Source organism: Stenella coeruleoalba, assembly GCF_951394435.1.
Source record: "Stenella coeruleoalba genome assembly, chromosome: 17".
In the NCBI taxonomy this organism is placed as follows: Eukaryota; Metazoa; Chordata; class Mammalia; order Artiodactyla; family Delphinidae; genus Stenella; species Stenella coeruleoalba.
Genome location: NC_137163.1, coordinates 6,716,503 through 6,737,409, shown reverse-complemented (window position 1 = coordinate 6,737,409; position 20,907 = coordinate 6,716,503). Strand labels below are relative to the sequence as shown.

The 20,907-nt window shown below is 45.2% G+C and overlaps 1 protein-coding gene across 7 annotated transcripts in view; it reads right to left on the bottom strand.

The window, feature by feature from the left end:
- The window catches only part of ZFAT (zinc finger and AT-hook domain containing), a 376,612-nt gene that overhangs the window by 261,131 nt on the left and 94,574 nt on the right, over positions 1–20,907 (bottom strand). For 5 of the 7 annotated variants that reach the window (XR_013824727.1, XM_079902395.1, XM_079902396.1 and 2 more), the window contains exons 11-12: positions 7,444–7,532; positions 5,082–5,132 (exon numbers count right to left, since the gene is read on the bottom strand). Coding sequence is in view for 6 of the 7 variants with exons in the window: in XM_079902395.1 (XP_079758521.1) it covers positions 5,082–5,132; positions 7,444–7,532 (140 nt within the window). In the remaining variant the exon portion in view is untranslated. The remainder of the gene's footprint in view (positions 1–5,081; positions 5,133–7,443; positions 7,533–20,907) is intronic. The other 2 variants (XM_079902392.1, XM_079902393.1) reach the window with 1 other exon arrangement.

Below are 20,907 nucleotides of genomic sequence, written 5' to 3'. Positions count from 1 at the left end.
GATGGAAGCTAGGCCTGCAGGAAAAAAATAAAGAACACCAGAAAGACTAAATATGTAAGTAAACACAAAAGACATTTTTAAGATTATATTTTCTTACATATATTTTAAATACTGACTAAACCAAAAAATAACACTATATTGAGGAGTTTAGAACACAAAGAGAAGTGATATGCATGACAACAAGAACCCAAAGGGTAGGAGGGGTGTAACGTGAACTATTATGATTCATGGTTCTTCCATTGTTCATAAAACAGTATATTTGCAGCTAGCTAGAATGTGTTAAAATACAGATGCATAGTGTGATGTCCACAGCAATAACTAAAAAGAAAAAAGAAAAACAACAACAACAAACAAAGAAAGTATAGTTAAAAAGCAAACAGAAAAAAAAAGCAAACAGGGACTTCCCTGGTGGCACAGTGGTAAAGAATCCACCTGCCAATGCAAGGGACACGGGTTTGAGCTCTGGTCCGGGAAGATCCCACATGCCATGGAGCAACTAAGCCCATGCGCCACAACTACTGAGCCCGTGTGCCACAACTACTGAAGCCCACACACCTAGAGCCCATGCTCCGCAACAAGAGAAGGTAAGAGCATCCACTGCAATGAAAAGCACATGCACCACAACGAAGAGTAGCCCCCACTCGCTGCAACTAGAGAAAGCCCGTGTGCAGCAACGAAGACCCAATGCAGCCAAAAATAAATAAATAAAATAAATAAATTTATTTAAAAATAAAAAAGCAAACAAATCCTAATTGAGGGCTATACAATAAAATACCTCATCAGTACTCCTCAAAACTGCCAAGGTCATCAAAAACAGAGAAAGTCTGAGAAACTGTCAGATCCAAAAGCAGCCTAAGAAGACATCATGACTAAATGTAATATGGGACCCTAATGGGATCCTAGAACAGGAAAAGGACATTAGGTAAAATCTAAGGAAATCTTAATAAAATATGGACTTTAGTTAATGATGTATTAATATTGGTTCATTAGTTGTAGCAAAGGTACTATTGTAAATGTTAGATGCTAACAACAGGAGAAACTGGGTATGTGGAACACAGAAACTCTCCATATTACCATAACAATTTTTCTGTAATTCTACAACTGTTCTAAAATTTAAAATTTACCTGAAAAAGAAAAGCTCTACTCTCAGGGGAAAAAGTCAAATGGAATACTAAAAACTACCTGATTCACCCAAAAGAAGCCAGAAGAGGAGGAGACAGGATCAAAGAACTGACATGACAGAGAAAATAAACACCAAGACCATACTTTTCAAGTGAGACATGTCAAAAATTACATTAAATGTAAATGGACTAAACACTCCAATTAAAGAGCAGTGATTGTCAGACTGGTTGTGTGCGGGCACGTGGACACACACACACACACACACACACACACAGGCAACAACAAGATCCAGCTATATGCTATTTACAAGAACACACTTTATATAAAAACTCAGATAGGACCTTTCCTTCACACAGTTCAAAACCCAGTGCAGTGGCTGGCAGACTATGATTTGTAGAGCCTCTGCCTCAGAGCCACATGGGAATGTGGTATAGTCAAGGATGCTGGTCTGGCCTCCAGGTTTACGGAAAGAGAAGAATTAATCTGATGGGAAGGGTGGCAGGAGGCCAGAGCTGCTCCCATTAAAAAGAAAGCCCCCCAGCTCTTGTTACCAAGAGAGCAAGCCTGAGGCCCTCACAGCACCTCCTCGCTGGAGCTGGCCTGCACAGGGCTGATGGTCCAGGTCTGTCCAAAGCAATGGGGGCACATTCCTTCTAATCTGCTCCCTCAAATCAACCTCTCCTTCTTAATGTAGCCCTTGAAATAATGGTATCATTGTTCCCAAGTTTCAAATAAGGAGACAGTGGCCCAAAAAGGCGAAGGATCAAAATCCCCAAAGATCAGCTAGTTAGTAAGTAGTGGCATTAAGATTTTGATCCTTATCTGCCTAACTCCAAAGCCATAAGCAACAACAAAAGTAAAACAACACCAACATCTAAAAATATATATAAGGAAAACACAACACCTGGGAAATATTTAGAATGAGTGATTTACAAACATAAATTGAAAGCATGATTAGACTGGTTTATAATCCTTGCTTTGGTTCTTTTAGGAATTGGAGTCATTTTTAAGAGACAGGGGAGGGAAAAGAGAGCCAACATTTTTTGATCATCTACCATGTACCAGATCCACTTCTCATAAAAGTGATATTGCCTTTAATATCTTCAATACCAGGAGACAGATATTGCCATCAACATTTTACAAACAATAAAATTGTATAAAGAAGTTAAATAACACAGCCTGTAAGTGGCACAGTCTGTCTAGTTCTAAACCTGAGTCTGTCTTGTTCTAAAAGCCTGTGTTTTTCTGCAAGATCTCATTGCTCTCAGAAATTTTCAAGTGCCAAACAGAATCTCAATGAACTTCCAAATGGCACAGCTACCGTGGTACAAAAGGCATGGTCACTTTGGAAGAGAGTTTGGGGGTTTCTTACAAAACTAAACATACTCTTACCATACAATCTCGCCATCTCACTCCTTGGTATTTACCCAGAGGAGCTGAGAACGTATGACCACACAGAAACCTGCAAATGGATGTTTACAGCAGCCTTATTCATAATTGCCAAAACTTAGAAGCAACTAAGATGTCCTTTAGTAGAAATATGCATAAACTGTGGTCCATCCAGACAATGGAATATTATTCAGTGTTAAAAAGAAATGAGCTATCAAGCCATGAAAAGACAAGGAGAAACCTTAAATGCAATTACTAAGTGAAAGAAGCCAATCTAAAAGGGCTACATACTGTACAATTCCTACTGTATGACATTCTGGGAAAGGCAAAACTATGGAGACAGCAGAAAGATCAGAAGTTGCCAGGAGGCAGAGGGAAGAGAGGGATTAATAGGCAGAGCAAAGAGGATCTTGGGGGCAGTATAACTATTCTGTATGATACTGTAATTGTGGATATATGTCATTATACATTTGTCCAAACCCGTAGAATGTACAACACCAAGAGTGAACCCAAATACTAACTATGGGCTTCAGGTGATTATGATATATCAACATAGGTTCATCAATTGTAACAAATGTACCACACTGGTAGGGATGTTGAAAATGGGGGAGGCTGTATGTGGAGGGGGAGTGGAGCCAGGTGGTATATAGGAAGTCTCTATATTTTCCTCCCAATTTTGCTATGAACCTAAAAGTAGTTTGGGGGGGGTTTTTTGTTGGTTTTTTTTTCGGCTGTGCCGCATGGCTTGTGGGATCTTAGCTCCCCAACCAGTGATTGAACCCGGACCTCTGACAGTGAAAGCGCCAAGTCCTAACCACTGGACCACCATGGAATTCCCCTAAAACTACTTTTAAAAATAGTTTCTAAATTTAAAAAAATAGATAAGACTGGTAAAATCCAAATAAGGTCTACAGTTTAGTTAATAGTAGTGTCACAAAGTCCATTTCCTACTTTTGACAATATACTATAGCTAAAGATGTTATCACCAAGGGAAGGTGGGTGCTAGGTACACAGGAACTCCGAGACTTTTAGTGAGTCTAAAATTATTTCAAAATGTTTTTAAATTAAATAAAGCCACTTTTTATTATTGATGTACAAGGAGACTGGCACAGAATCCACCAGCCCTATGATTGAGAACATTTCTATCAGCAGAGTTATGGGTTCATATGAGCCTAATGGAGAAAACTCCACAAGTGAGTCTGCCTGGTGATCACATTGCTTACAGAATGGCATGCGGCTTGTTTATGTGCAAAAAGCAGAGGGCTGAACAGCTGGCCCAAGGGAACAAGACTGCTCCTGTTTAGAGACTCCTGGCTCAGCACTGGCTCCTCTCGTCCGAGCATCTTCTCTGGCACATCTTTAAGGTTGACTGTGTCAACCCCACCCTAGGGAATGCATGTTATTTAAGAAGCACATATAACACCTTCACTGTTTGTGAACCCTCAGTGGTTTGGTGGGCTTTGCCCAGAGTTTCATAGTCTTTGGATTTTAGGGTGACATGGAAATGCTTTTGGTATGATGTCCACTGTAGGGTTCTTTATAACAGCAAAAACTGGAAACGACCAAACTGCCCAATTATGAGGGGAATGTTAAACTATGATACTCATCCTTATGCAGCCATTAAAAGTAGTTAATAAATGTATTTTCATAAAATGAAAAAAGGCCTATGAAATGAGGATAAAGAAAAGAGGCAATATTTATAATGCCTAAAGTATGTAGGTGCCCCCGTCTGGCCTTTCACTGTGAGGTTATTCTAACTCAGAAGTGAAGTATTCTCAGCAAACCATCTGGCCACTCATCTAAGCCACATTCTCCAGTAGAGCTTCATCACTGATAAAGCTGACATTTTAATCTCCATCAAAAAAAAATGCTCATTTACAGTGTGACCTCAACCATGTCTAAAAATATATCCAAAAATTCCCCCAAGGAAAAGAACCAAAGAGCATTTCTAAATCTTATTTAGTGAATACATTTTAATTTTATTCTTAAAATAAACACATGAATGACACCATGTAATTTTAAAAGGCAATACAGGAGTTTGCCTTTATTACAGTGTTTCCTGACACAAATTATATATTGAAAATTACACATCCAGATCTGGAAAGGCAAACTGGTTTCCTCTAGGAAGCCAACTGCAATGGATTAGCAGTATTTGCCCAAGATGTTGAAGTCTCATCTCGGATCAGTAAAATAGTGACGCTTGATTTCTTCATAATGTTTGCTGTGGGTAGGAAAAGGGAAGGCAGGAGATGCATACTGCATATTTTCTGATATGAATGAAAATTTCTACCACACAGAGAGGTGTGAAAGGAAGAAAAAAGAGTGAGGGAATGCAGTGGGCAGAAAAATGCCCTCCCCAAAGATGACCATGTCCTAATCCCTGGAACCTTATGTGGCAAAAAGGAATTAAGACTACAGCTAGAATTAAGGTTATTGATCCTCTGACTTTAAGATAAGGACATTGTCCTGGGTTATCCAAGTGGGTGTGCTGTAATCACAGGGTCCGTTCAAACTGGAAGAGGAAAGCAGAAGAGGAGAGTCAGAGGAGGAGAGAAATGAGGGATGCTCACCTGGCTTTGAAGACAAGACGAAGGGGCCACGAGCCGAGGAGTGCGGACGGCCTGTAGGAGCCAGAGAAGAGCAAGGAAATGGATTTTCTCTTAGAGCCTCTCCAGAAAGAACACGTCACCTGCGTGTTAGCTCAGTGCGACCTGTGCTGGAATTCTGAACCACAGAACTATAAGACAATAAACTTGTGCTGTTTAAGTTACAAAGCTGGAGTAATTTATCAGAACAGTAATGGAAAACTACTACAGGAGTGGACAGAAAGGAAAGGGAAAGGGCAATTACAGTTAGGATGAGGGTGGCTGGCAGGAATCAATTTCATTTTGCCTCATCAGCCCCAGTTAACCGAGAAGCACGACTTACACGCATGTGTACAAGAAGAGCATCCCGATCTGGAGGAAGGGAGAAGCCCAGGGCTGAATTAGTGGTTCTCATTCAGGCTGAATCTCATCCGCAGCTAGGGCACCGCTCAGCAGGGGGACCCCTACATCCACGGAGAGGCCGTGGGAAACCGGCCATGACCCAGGGCCCAGCTTAGTCGGGCTCCCGAGGCCCCAGAGTACAATCATGTGATGGCAGGAAAAAGCTGAGAACCACACGTGAGAGGGACACCTTCAATCAAATCACCCCCAAATGCACTTCTGCACACAAACCAAAGATTCCACAAATCTGAGGAACAAGTCAATGAGGACTTCAGGGCAGAGAGACTGTCTGCTGTGTCTGGTTAGGAAGGGAAGATGCTCCACACGGAAACTGAGGAATGAATGAGAAGTCTAGCTCCGATTCTGAAACAGCGAGGACAGAAATCAACCTCCCTGGGTCTACATTTCTCATCTATAAAGTGAGAGTTGCCCTAACTCTGCATCCTCTAGTCCTACAATTGCACTAGTCTAAGAAAATCCAGAGTCCCCCAGAGAAACACATCTATGAGAGGTGGGATGCGACATTAAGCTCTTAATTTTAATTATGTGCAAAGTATGCAAACATGGAACATCCCAGTTGAGACACTTAGCACTCCTGCTGGGTGACGCGTGGGTCTCACCTGAGAAACTCGTGTTCAGTGCAGACCTGAAAGCAGCTACAGAAGCGACAGGCACAGCAGCCTCAGGTTCCCCAACTGCCCCCTTTCTGCCGTCAGTGAGGGACTGAGAAGATCTGGTAAGAGACGCTCAGACCTAGGGCTCGGAGGCAAAGCCCCAGCTCTCATTCCCTCACCTCCTGGATAGTCAAAGCACATGAGCCCTCATCCCCCCCGAGCCACCTGGTTTCTCAACTACAAGAGGAGAGATCATGAGGCTTCAAGTCACTTCATCCCAAGGCTGTTCTGAGCATCAGATGAGCTTGTCATCAGGGAGGGTCCTCGTACCTCAGAAGGGGTGACAGACGGCATAGGCTGGCCACTATTATAACGGCGACTGAAGCCCGTGGATATGGGCATCGAGGAAAGATTCGTGGGGGTCACTTAACTTATGTGAGATGCAGGGTGTTCAGCTGTCCAATCCGGGCAATGATATCTACTGTGTGGAGATCAGAGTTGAGGGGGTGAAGCTCCTGGCACAGTGCAGGGACACAGCAGATGCTCAATAAATATAAACGCACCTCTGAGTGTGGTGGCCCAGGGTCCTTCCACGTTCTGCCTCCCGCCCTCTGGGACTTAGCAGTGGACACGATTCCAACAAACATCTCAGAGCATCGTGTTCCCACCTTCACATGCACGGGCCAGCAGCAAGAGCATCGATTTTAAGGGTCAAGCTGCTGAGGGCTGAGCAGAATTTATTATTAAACAAATTCACTGGACCAGAGTTCTTGCTGTCAGTAACTGCACCATAAGCAGTGGCCAAGGGCATATTACCATCTACATGAAAGAGACATCAACTGGACGTATTAAAAGAATAAGGAAAGCCACGGTCTCCCGAGCCCCTGTTACACGCTAGCACCGTGGCGGGCACATGAGCGCCATTTCCAGCTCTTACAAGCGCCTGCCAACCGGGCATCATCACACCTGCCGTATCAGGGGTTCACCTGAGACAATCCAGGATCTGACAGCACACACTTGTCCTTAAAGCACGTACTCTTTGCTCTAAATCACTCCATTTTTTTACAGGGAGAGGGTGCCTTTCTCTAGTCTGTGTCCTCTTACACTCTGTTCCTGGACTTGGTCCCCAAAGTACAGAGAAGCGCTACACTTGCAGAAGGAGAGGGCATGCAGTCAGCCGAGCCACGCCCCAGACTCCACGTGCACTGGCTGAGCAGGCCCAGAAGGGAAGGGGACGCTCCAAAACAATGAAAGGAGGTTCCCTCCGTCTTTATTTTGAAGAGCGGTGCGCTTCCAACTTGAATACCCGCTCCAGCGCCGAGCCCACTTACCTTGAAGGAGGCGTGCTGCTCCATGTGCCGCAGCAGCTGTGGCTTCTGGGCTGCTGTGTAGTCACACACCGCGCACTTGAACTGCTTCCCTGAAAAGAAGGGAGAAGAAGGTGAGCACCGTCAGGCTCGCAGCCCCTGCGTGTGAGTGGAGCGTGCATGAAGGCACGAAGAGGCCCCGTGCCGTCAGGGGTGTCCAGAACGTCAGGGGGAACTGGCAAGGAAGTGCACAGCCGCAAGGCAGTATGCTCCGTCTAGCCCAGGGGAGGCTGGGGGGCCGGACGCCAGGAGCCTCAGTGTCTCCCTAGGAGTGTGGACGCCATCCCGAGAGCCAACAGCACCTGCAGAATGCCCTTCAGCAAGAGAAGAGATCTGTGTTTTGGAACTCGTAGAGTGTTAAAAGGCAGATTTCAGGAGATGCTACAGAGAAAACGACAGAGAAGTGTGAAACGTGGGTCTTTTGAGAGGATTAATGTTTCAGTAATTTATAAACATTCAGTAATGTGATAAACAAGCCCACATGTTAAATCAATGGATATATGGGGCACGCTACATTTTTTACCCCTGAGGAGCAAAAATAAAACCTCAACTTGCAATAATACAAACGTGCAACCAAATAAAAATATGGCCCACTTCTCACAGCAGCGATGCTCACCACACAGCTTCTAATGGCTCTAAGCCTCCGGAGGCAGCAATGACCACAGTCACTGCACGTGGTGCCACAGAAACACTGGCTCCCTCTGGGAACCTCTCACACCTTTCCTTCCCAGATGAGCTGGGTGAAAAAGCTGTCCACCTCTGCAGCCTCCATGCTCCTTTTCTAGCCACTCCTGAGCCCACCCCAAAACTGGCAGGTGACACCAGCTTGCCCCATAACCTGTCTCGCCAAGGTAACCAGGGACCTCCATGACGCCAAGCCAATGGCAGACTTCAGTCCTTATTTGACAGGACTCTACCGCACGTGGCTCTGCTAACACCGCACTTGGGAAACCCTCTGCTCCTCTGACGCCACGCCACTACTGCCTCTCCGTGCCTCTCTATTCGTTCTGTGTATCCCGGAAACACTCTCTCCCATCTACAGCTTTTTCACACAGAGGTCCCAGACTGCTCCAGCCCACACACCCGCTCTTCTTCTACAGGCATCCTTGCATGTAAACCTTTGAGGTCAAAATCTACACCTTCTACGCATACTTTTACACCTTCTACCCTTCCCTAAACTTGAGATTTGAGTTTTCAACTGTCTGCTGGACTACTGCTTAGCTGTCCCAAATGTCCTAATTTGGACTCTTTGCCTCACCCATCACATGGGTTCCACCTCCAGCATTCCTAGTTTATCACCCACCTGATCACCTAAGTCAGAGATCCAGTAGCCTTCCTCAACATCTCCATGACCCCAACTTCACTCACCTTATTTTTTTAGCACCTGACTTCAACTCCCAGTATTTTTCTATTTCTCTCTGTTTCTAAAACCTCCACACTGGTTAAGGCCCTCCTCATTTCTTTCCTGGACAACGGCAAAAGCCATTGCTCAAATGAATTGGTTTCCTTTCTTTCAGGCAACCCTCCCGTCCATCTATCACCCACCCACTGCCCCCCCCTCCATCCATCATCCATCCATCCTGATGCCCCATCCTCCATCCTTGATCTAACACACAAACTCGTCCACAGCCCTTGCTGCACAGCCCACCAATGACTCCAAATACAGATCAAAGGTGAAGTTCCAAAGCATGGCATGGAAGGCACCCAAAATCAAAGTAACTCTCCCCCCGATCCCTCTCTCTGACTTCCTGTTTTGCCTTTGCAGTCCAAGAACCCTGAGCCTCTGCTAACATCTTCCATGCCTGAGATGCACTGTCTCTTGGCATGTGGTCATTCTTCACTTTAACTCAAAACTCCAGTTGAACAACATCTCTGGTACAAGCGGGCTAAGAGCCAGCCCCCTGAAGCTCCCACACACACTCTCACACACTCTGTCCACGCCCTGGCCCTGCAGCATGGTCATGACCTGCCATTGGCCTCCCATCGGCAGGAACCATGTCTGAAGTCATCTTGGCACTCCTAGTGCCTGAGCGCCTGGCACACACTGAACATATTCTGTGCATTCTACTAAACTGAGCTGGGCAAGAAGCAAAAAGGAAACTTTGTACATCTTACTTGACCAATGCTCTCAATAGCAGCAGCAAAGGGAAACAATAATATAAACATGTTAATACTGCAATTGTACCTATCATTCCAGGCGAAGGACCCCCAAACTCTAGATTCCACTAATTCTGCAAGTCCAAAGTATGAGGAACACTTTTTCATGTGTAAGGCAGAAAAGTCATAATTAGAGCGCAGTTAACACCTTCCCTTGAACACAGTACCATCTTTTTCAAACAGAAGGGCTATGCATGGCTACACATCTCGGGTATAAACTCGGACACCCATACTTCTCCACTGGTGTGTGACTCGCCTAAATACATCATGACTGTGCCAGGCAGCCTGAGCAGAATGCTGTCTAGGTTCCCCACTGGCACCATGCGGGGAGGAAAGCTGATATCCACGTTGATAAATATTTTCACTCACTACCAATACACTTGGATCAAAGAGTAGGAGATTAAGCTAAAAATGATTAGTGCCTGAAATGAATAAATGGCATCACCTCGTTTGAGGTCCACAGTCAACCTTTTATGAATATACTCCCGGGGCTCGCCAGAGACAAGGAAAGAAGGCAGCTCTTAAAAGCCATCCCTTATGAGGCGTCAGAGCGCAGGCAATAAATATTACAAATGTTTTCAGCGACCAATGACGCCCCCCCACCGAACAGGCTGGGAGAGCGCTTGACATAATCTTTTGCTGCCTAATTAAAATAATGCAATAGAGATGCATGACTACTCATAAAAATGTAATGATTTGAGACTATCAGACTGTTTTCTATCAAGATACTCCTGAGAATCACAGGGAGAATTGTCTAGAAAACGCAGTATTTACCCGAGGTTAGAGTGACCTCAAAGGGCTGGTAGGTGCACAGCAAATGGCTGTATTGGATGTGAGTCATAGAGCAGCCCAGGAAAAGAAGGGAATGATGACAAAGAAAAAATGAGGTGGACGTTTTAAAAAACTTAATTCATTTTGCACACAATGTGCCCGGCTAGCTCTACGTAGCGAGCTGCTGGCCGTCAGCAGCTGTGCCAGGACATGGCGTGTCTGATCTCCTCGCGCTGCCCAGAACCTGGGGAGGCAAGGCAGGGCACCCCTCTTATGGATGAGGGACTAGGAACACGAAGCTGAGCAACTTGCCAGGTTGTGAAGCAGTCGGTGGCAGAGCCTGGATTTGGACCCCAAAGCTCTGACTTGGCTCCGTAAGAATCCTCTTGGCTAAGAAGGACATGGCATGATTTCCCCAAAGGGAACAAAGAATTTCCAACAGCAAAAGGGGCACATATGAACCACACGCATAAAGCCTGGTCCCGCAGGGTGGCGGCCCCGGGAAGCACCAGTGTGGCAGCGGAGGGGCGCTCTCCTGCAGCCCCGGCCAGCTCACCTGTGAGGCCCGGGGTTCATTCCTCCCTGCTGCTCAGTGTGTCCCCACTAGAAAAATGGGGAGGCAACCTCTGCCTGCTGCCAGGATGGGCTCAGACTCTGGGCGGCAAGCACCCGAAAAGTGGTCCCCTGAGAGAAGAGGCTGAGGGTGTGTGCAGGTGACCCAGCAGCGGACCCTGCTCTGCCACGGCCACTGGGGCAGCACCCCTCAAATCCCAGTGTTTTGACCTCCCTGACACGCTCGGGGACAATCCAAGGATAGGTCCAGTTAAGCCAGCCTGAGATAATATTCCTTAAAATAGAAAGAATACAAACAGAGAAAGGAAAATGATAACATGTAAGTAACATAATATCAAAGAGTTCACAGAAGGCTTTCCGCACCCTGCCCCCAGCAACTGCTCTGGCCTTGTCTCCACCCACAGCAAGCCGTGACCACCTGGCAATGGCTGATGGGACCCTCCCCGTTACCTCCTGTGCTCAGCCGTGACCCTCGCCCCCCTCTCTCCACCCCAGGGACATAGCACACTCACGCCACCTCCAGGCCTTTGCACTTGCTGCTCTGGGGCCTGGGGTGCCCTTCCTTCCATGCTCTGCTGGCTGGTTTCTCTTCCAGGACCATCCCCATCTTCCTTTACTGATTCATTTGTTACATCCCTCATCTTGTAACATTTTCATATTGAAACTGAACCGTTTCACATTCATATTTTCATATCTCAATTTTCTCAATATTTAAGATATTTCTTCATATCTCAACTGTGATATACCCCCTATTTTATTGATTTATCTTGTTTCTCGTTCAGCTTCATGACAGTGGGGTGTTTCGTTTCTGCTTTGGTTGTTGTTCGTACTACCCGCTGCTGTATCCGAAGTGCCTAATTCCAAGTGGCTCACCAATTCATCGCTGGTTGGTTCACCTGGCACCCTCGGTGGGCTGCAGGTACTTTGGGGACAGGGACAGTAGACTTCTCATTCCACATCCTTGTGCCCGGCAGCGAGAGCATGCCAGCTATGAGGCTAGCAGCAAGTCACGGGGCCGTCCCAGCAGGATGTCTGCTCAGCCATGTGCCCTCTCCCTCCCCACAGCCACCACCATCACACAGGGCACCACCAGAGCCTGTATACGGCCCTGCCCACCATCCCTGCCCTCCCAGCCACAGGTGATGGGACCGCTGTGGACCAGTGACCCAAGCTGAGCCAGGAATCTGAACTGTCGGGATCTGAAGCATGTAACTCAGAAGCTATTGGTCATTATATTTTCAATCTGTGGATGAAATAAGAACACAAACCAGTCTGCAAAGGGAGACAGAGACAGAACGTCAGAACAAGGAGGCAGAGATGAGCAAAGGTGAGTGACGAAGACATCCACTCAGCAAGCACTCCCTGAGGGGCCACTGTGTGCGGGGACCAGGCCGGACCCCTGAGCACAGCAGCGGGCAGACAGCGGAGCCCTTGCCCTCATGGAGCTCACAGCCTATAAGGACAAGAAGCAAATAAATCACTACAAATCACAATGGGCTATGGGGGAAACGGACGGGGCCGTGGAGGGTGAGGAGGCCGGGACAGGGTGTGGCCACGGGGCTGAGGCAGCAGGGAAGGCCTCTGTGGTCAAGTGAAGGTGAGAGGTCGACGGGGTCCAGCCACAGTTAGAGGAGGTGAGGACAGTCCTGTGAAGAAGCAACGGAAAACGCAAGGATCGCTGTCTCTGTAGGATATAATAAACGTCCCTTTTCTGTTTCAGTGACCTCAAATGAGTTTCTCACAATGGCAAGCAAGAGTCCCAGCAAATACAGCTGTTGAATGAATCAGTGGGTGCATGAATATAAAACGCCAAGACCCCTCAAGGCAAAGACATAAAAAAGGACACGAACAAACAATGCACTCAAGAGAGGATTAAATCCGACTTAATTAATCAAAAGAAGTCCAATGACAGCAAACACTTGCACACAGCGCTATGAAACCGTCAATGTTACAAATTCCTCATGCACGTTACTCTTGTAATCCAGCTAATCCTCTAATTCACCTGATCGATTTCATGATTATCAAATCCCTAAAAAGTATAATAAAATGGTAAGGTCTGATATCCATTAAACTAAGAAACTGAACTTGTTTAATATCATGCAAAAATGAAAGAGTTCAGTGAGAACACTGTCATGTTTCTGGTACAATTTTTTTGAAAAGTAAGCTGGCCGTGCAATGCGTGATTCAAACCACCAAAACGAAAGAGCCACCCTGCTCCTGGAAATATGTCCTAAGGAATTAATTCTTGCATTAATTAATTAATGCAAGAAAGCATTCCCTGCAACATAAGCTGTAATAACGGGAGGAAAAAAGAAAACAATACATTGCCCCAAAATAAGAGAATGGTTACGTAACTCATGGATCACCACCTTAATGGAACATTATGCACCTCTTAAATGTATTATTCATGGACTCTACAGCAACAAAAATAGTAATTTTAAAGCTAAAAGAATGATATTTATCCTTTAATCACAACTATGTAATCATTCCATCTGAACAGGAATAAAGGTTGAAAAAAATTTTTTAAAGAATAATTCATTTGTTGTGTGATAGAATTGTGGGCATACTTGTAGGAAGGGGTTAGATTTTTGTGACTGTGGTTTTAATGTTTTCTGTGTAACAGAAAAGCATTTCTGGTAAATTAGCACCCATCTTTGAAAGGCTGGGATGTTGGATCCCATCTGCTATTGCCCACAGTCCAGAAGACGGGTCTTTCAATGTGGAACAATAAAGTGATATCAGTGGTTCCCAAACTTGAAGCTCAAGAGTGCACTGTCTTTAAAACACCGGCCAGCCTTGACTAGCTGTACACTGACTGAGGCATCTCTGCCCCTCCTCTTTGCACAGAAAAGACAGTGGCCTAATTTTGTGAATCATCTCAGGGTGGTCATTTCTTGTCTTCTGAGTTAGGATTGAACCTTTCTAAACAGTCAGAAGTCATTCTGAGCCAATCCTCGTCAGTAAGGAGAACAAAAGAAAGCAGAGCCACGCCACCCTCTGGAGAAACACTCTTTTGAGGGAAGCACTCCAAGCTTACTGCAAAAACACCGGCACAATGAGAAAAGCTAATTGAAGGTACAAAGTCTTCCCCGTTACAAACTACAGAATTTAGAATCTCAGTTACTTATGAAATTTTTATTTGATCCAGAGGCCCAGAGGTTAAACGTCAAAATCACAACAACCCAGATGAACCTTACAAATTTAACATGCAAAGGAAAAAGCCAGACACAGAAGAGCACGTTTATATGAATCAGTTTATACGAAGTTCAAAGACAGGACAGATCACCTTCCGGTGTTAGAAGTCTGGGTAGTAGCTACCTTGAGGAGTAGTGAAGGGGAACAGCTGGGGGGATGGGTGAGGAGGGCTCCTGAGGGGCTGGCAATGTTCGTGTCTCATCCTAGGATGTGGTTACACGCTGTGCTTCCTTTGTGATAATCCACTGAGTGGAACACTTACCAATTATGCATTTTTTGTATGTGTGTGATACTTTAACTTTAAAAACGTGAAAACAACAACAGTACAAGAACGAAACAGTCAGGCTACCTTCCCCAGAAGGGGCTCAGGAACTGGCACCAAATTAGTTAAGGAAAGAAAAGATGTGACGGGTAGTTCAAGGATAAAGTCTGAGGACTGCATGGCAGTGTGTGAATGACCCTGGCTGCTGCTGCAGGTGGTAAGAAAAAAGACACAATCGGCAATCTCTGCACCTGTGCTTTCCCGTCAGGCATCTTTCCAAGTGCTGGGTTTGCTGGAGATTTCCACTGTGGATATTGTTGCCCGTTCTGGAAACACGATGTTTCACCAGCAGCTCCTATTTTCCTCAAAATGTGTGATGGTGCAACTCCCGTTCAAAGATGGGAGATCGGGGGGGGGGGGGTATAAATGTCACCTCCACTACTTCTGTTCATCCCTCAATAGGTGAGGTACCATCTTTGCAGAATCTCCGTTTTCAAGTTTCCTCCGGGAGGATTCTGTTTCTCTAACTTGAGCTCTTCAGCCAGTGCTTCATGGCCAACTGGCTGACGGAACAAAGCTGATCTCTGACCTGTGGACACTGGCTGCGCCTGGCAGTGGGATGCTGGCTAAATCAGGTACCACCAGAAAAAGCCCAGGGTCTGGAGGCAGGCAATCCTGAGCTCAGCCCTTGACTCAGGTCTTAGGCAGAAATCTACTCAGCTTGTCCTGCCAGGTAGAGGGGACAGGATTTGGAGGTGGGATGGGGGAGAAAAGGAACAGAAGTCCCTGTTATACTGCCTTGGGTTAGACATCGAGAGGTGCCCCCAACCCTGGGAGGGTTAGGACTGCCCTTCCTACTAAATTTCCTTCTGCTCTGGAAGGAAAGGTGACTGTGCAAGAGCACGGGGCTGCGGAGGGGGCAGTGGAGCCCCTGCCTGGCTGAGGCCCCTGTGCTCAAGCAGGAGATCCTCCTGAGTAGAGGAGATGCGCTCCGCTCCTAAAACTAGACGTCCTCGCCTGCTGGCAGCCGCGTGGGGTGCTCACTCCAGGATATACAAAGCCCCCAGCCTCGTGACCAGCACTTAGAAAATGCACAGCACCTTGGCGAGGATGTGGTGAAAAGGGAACACATACACTGTTGTCGGGAATCTAAACTGGTCCAACCACAATGGAAAATAATACGGGGTTTCTCAGAAAATTAGAAACTGACCTACCGTATGATCCAGCAATTCCACTACTAGTATATACCCAAAGGAAATGAAAATGGGATTTCAATGAGATATATGCATTCCCACATTTACTGAAGCATTATTCACAATAGGCAAGATACGGAAACAACTTAAATGCCCATCAACAGATGAATGGATAAAAAACATGTGGTGTGCACGCACGCGCGCGCACACACACACACACACACACACAGGAATATTATTTGGCCGTGAGAAAGGACAATATCCTCCATTTCCAACAATATGGATGGACCTTGAGCACATGATGCTAAGTGAGATAAGTCAGACAGAGATAGAACAAGTACTGTATCATATCACTTATACGTGGAATCTAAAAAATCAAAAGCAAAGAGTAAAATACTGGTTAATGGGGATGAGGGAGGGAAGGAGGGAGGGATAAAAACTGATGTTATTTAAGGGTACAAACTTGCAACAAGTAGTACATATGCCACAGTGATGCTTTTTTTACTTTTTGGCTGCACTACACAGCATGTGGGATCTTAGTTCCCTGGCCAGGGATCGAACCCACGCCCCCTGCAGTGGAAGCACAGAGTCTTAACTGCTGGACCACCAGGGAAGTACCACCATAGTGATCTAACACACAGTATAATGAATATAGCCAACAATACTATACTACAGCTATGTAATGAGATAGATATCACTGCAATGGCAATCATGTTATTGATACAATATATAAATGCATCAAAGCAACATGTTATACACCTTACATTTATCTAATGTTGTATGTCAAATATATTCAATAAAATTAAAAAATACTTAATCATCACAAGAAAGAAATTTTAACTAGGTGATGGATGTTAACTAAACTTATTGTGGTAGAGTCACTTCACAATATATACATGTATCAAATCATTATGTTGTACACCTTAAGCTGATACATTATATATGAGCTGTATTTCAATAAAACTGGAAAAAAACTTTAAAAAAAGGGTAACATACACCACCTGCTGGCTTCCTTTGTTTCCTGCTGCACCCTCATCTGCTCGATGAGTGTCCCCGAGGATGGTTCCAGCTGCTTAGTTTCTTTAAATGGGCCCAATGGAATGGCAGAAAAATCTTAAACCGTCAGAAGAAAATAAAACTGTCCCCTTGTCTTCTGGCATTTGGATTCCATCAGAAACCAAAGAAAGACAGTGATGGAAAACTTCTGTTTTAAGGCAACATGTTTGGAATATCTGCTAAATTAAATAACTCCTGCTAAATCAAACTTCATGTGTACCTCAAACTTGAAGGAACGCTAAAATATTTAAAGAAAGAAATCTGCATAAATATGAACTATTACTCGTAATATCTGGAGGCATAAAAGTGAAAATGCCTTCTTATGACTGTTTATCCAGTCTTACTGAAAAAGGTGGTATTTTGCATAAGCAAATTTTTCAGAAAACTGCCTTTACCCTTTGCAACACTGATACTCTTTAAATATTAACTCTTGCACTGTGCCTTCCTAAAGAAGGAATATTTGAGAGAAGAGTAATTTGATCTTTCCTAAATGACACAGACGATGTAGATTAATCACCACAAATATTCATTTGTACACTGTGTCGAGAGTGGCTGGGAACATGAGAATACCAATCCCTAACGGAGCAGGTATACGTACACCTCTTAGAATTAACCCACACTCAGTGTGAACCCAATAAACCTCCCCAGAACCCCACTGCGGTAAGCTGATAATGCCCTCCCCCCAAAATACCCAGGTCCTAAACCCCAGGACCTATAAACATTACGTCATATGTAAAAGGGATTTTGCAGATGTGCTCAAGTTAAAGATCTTGAGATAGGAGATGAGCCTGGATTATCCAGGTGGGCCCAATGAAATCGCAAGGGTCCTTATAAGAGAGAGGCAGGGGGTTCAGACTCCGAGAGGAGATGTGATGAAAACAACAGAGGGAGAGGGGGGGTGAGAACTATGGTGCTGGCTTTGAGATGAAGGGCGTGCTCGTAAGCCAAAGGATACAGGCAGCCTCTAGAAGCCAGAGAGGTTACAGAAACAGATTCTCCCCTGGGGCCTCCAGGAGAAATGCAGCCCTGCTGACAGCTTGATTTTAGACTTCTGACCTCCAGAGCTGTCACATAATAAATCTGTGTTGTTTTAAGCCACTAAACTTGTGGTAGCTTGTTACAGCAGCCACAGGAAACTAATACATCCCCATACACAGGAAACTTCATCACCCCCATGTTACAAATAGGGATGAGAGAGCACCTGTTCAAGGTCATTCGGACAGGAAGTGGTTCCGACCTGGGACTGCCCCCGTGAGCACAAGGTTTTACTCACTCTGCCGTACTGCCTCTCTACATAGCCTGGTACACACGGGTCTGCCGCCTAAAGTGAGCAGAGCACCCTGCAGGAAGCATAACAGGCATCTGGCAGCAGGTGTTCTGCAAAGCACACATACATCTTTGCAGTTCTGGCACCTGCAGTCATTTGTGCGACGGCAACTCAGAACAGAAGTAGCTGCAGCGGTAAACAGGCAGTTTAAGAAGTCTCTGTACTTTAACGGCTGAACTTGAAGCAGCTTAGGGATGGATGATTCTCTGTAATTAGTACATCAGTTTTGATACAAGGAGGAATGGATCAGCATTAGACAGAGAAAGAAACAGAAGGCAGAGCTCGATAAAAGACCAGGAAAGAGCAAGGCACCAGAAAGGATTAAATTAGAGTCTCTGTGCCAGGTATGTGCAGCCGAGACCCCTCTACCCAGGTGAGGTTGTAGGTAACCAAGCCTTATTCCACAGTTAATCTGTGTATTAGTCTAAGCTCACTGTTCAGTAAGCTGTACACTTCATTTTCTAGTATGAGCTCAGTTATTCTTTTTTTTAATTGGAGTATTTTTGCTTTACAATGTTGTGTTAGTTTCAGCTGTGCAACGAAGTGAATCAGCTCTATGTGTATATATATATCCCCTCCCTCTTGGACCTCCCTCCCACCCCTCCCCCATCCCACCCACCTAGATCATCACAGAGCACCGAGCTGAGCTCCCTGTGCTATACAGCAGGTTCCCACTAGCTATCTGTTATACACATGGTGGTGTATTTATGTCAGTCCTAATCTCCCAATTCGTCCCACCCTCCTCTTCCCCCACTGTGTCCACATGTCTGTTTTCTACATCTGCCTCTTTATTCCTGCCCTGCAAATAGGTTCATCTGTACCATTTTTCTAGATTCCACATATATGCGTTAATACATTCTTATGGTTTATAAAAACCTCAGAAAAAGAGCTTCAGGTGGCCCCAGACAGGGTGCACGCAGAAACTGGGACTCCTGGGTCCTAAAGTCAGCCCTCCCCTCTCCTGCCCGTCAGCCAGACACCAGCCCGCGAAGATAAGCCACGGAAACCTACTGTGTTCACTGCTGTTGCCCCTCTCCCACCCCTGACCCTCGACCTTTTCTCCAGGAGTAAGTTGGAGGAAGGCTAAGAGGGACGAGACCAGTCTCACTGAAGCCTAGTAAATGAACCTGGTAAGATCAACCATCTGGCTGCTCAGGTACCATTTTCTTTTAACTTCTGGGCTCTAGAGTGTATGTTTATAGAAGTAAAAAGACTATGGATGAGTGCAGCTGCTCTATGCTAGAGTGACTGTGTTTTTCAGAGGAAACTCCATACTTACATCTCCTAGAATATTTCAATGTGTAGCCATGGGATCTCTTATTATAAATCGAAGAAGCAAGGGAAAAAGTGGTACTTCCTCCACTCAGACCTAATTTCCACATTCAGCTCTCCACTTGTCCAGTTATTACACACACAAGAGTGCTTGAAGCTTGGATAATTCCTCTTTGTAAATTCTACCAGAAAACTTCTTATCTCCAGTGTATGAGGGCAGGTTGGATTGGGAGAAGGAGGGGACCCAAAGGAATTAGCACTGAACTTCAAAGAGCTTTTTATTTCATGATTAGAGAATTCTTGTTTGATTAGGTAACCTAAAGGCACTGCACCATTTAACCTCCCTCATTTGCTCTGGGTGGGCAGAATCATGTATAAAACTGTAGACCACACATCACGTGTCTAGACCCTCTCAAGTCCAAAGCGGGGAGATGTGCTACCAGCATGATTTCTACGTTAAATTCTTGCACCCGCTGGCATACATGCAAAGGGTTTAATCGGGCCCTTTATAGATCAGTATCTCTCTTCGTACATTATCAACTGGCAAACCTTTCTAGCAGAAACCTTCACCCGTTCTGGCCTATCTCTTCTAAGGCACAGTAATGAGCTCCTCTGGGAAACAGGAATAGATCACTTTAAAGAAGCCAATACAAGTGAAAAATGAGATTCGCAATCAGGTAAAGGAGAGGGTAATTACTCAATTCCTTTCTACTTCATTAAAAGATACCCAGGAAGATTCATTTAACAGTGAGTTCCTCTACCGTATTCTAAGATCTCTAACTCACAAGCATTTGATTTGCTAGAACCCTCTGGGGGATGAGGCGCAGAAAAGAGCTGGCACTTCCTGAGCGCTCCTACGTCCCACCCACTCTATGTAAGGCACTTTACATGTTCCTTCACTCATCAACCAGCAAAACTTCATGGAGCACCTACTGCAAGTCAGGCACTGTTAGGTGCTGGGGATACAAAACAAAACCAATAGCGTAAGTCAAAACTCCCTGCTTGAGGAGCTTACAGTCTAGTGGAAGACACAGAAAATCATGAAAAAATATATATATATTGCACATTAGAGAAAGATAGCTCTAAGAAGAAACAGTAAGAAACATGGAAGAAAGTATGAAGTTAGTGGGAGAGTTCCAGTGGTAGAGACAAAAAAAAGACAAACAAGAAAACTATACAGTACACTTATCAGAGAAAGATAAGCCAAAAGAAAAACATAAACACGAGGGGATTTGGGATGATCTGGTGGAACGCTGAGATTTTAAAGACACAGTGTAGATGGAAGAGATACGGGAACATATATTTATGTATAACTGATTCACTTTGTTATAAAGCAGAAACTAACACACCATTGTAAAGCAATTATACTCCAATAAAGATGTAAAATAATAAAAAATAAATAAATAAACACACAGTGTAGCCAAGGGAAGGCCTTCCTGAGAGAAGGACTCTCGAGTGGGACCTGAAGGCCATGAACGAAGTATCCATTCAGGCATCTGGCAGGGAGAACACACCAGGCAGGGGGAGGGCAAGTACCCTGAGGTGGGCATGAACCTGGCAGACCTGCAGAGCAGAGAGGAGACGGATCCGTCTGGAGAGAGCAGCGCAGATGAGGCCAGAGA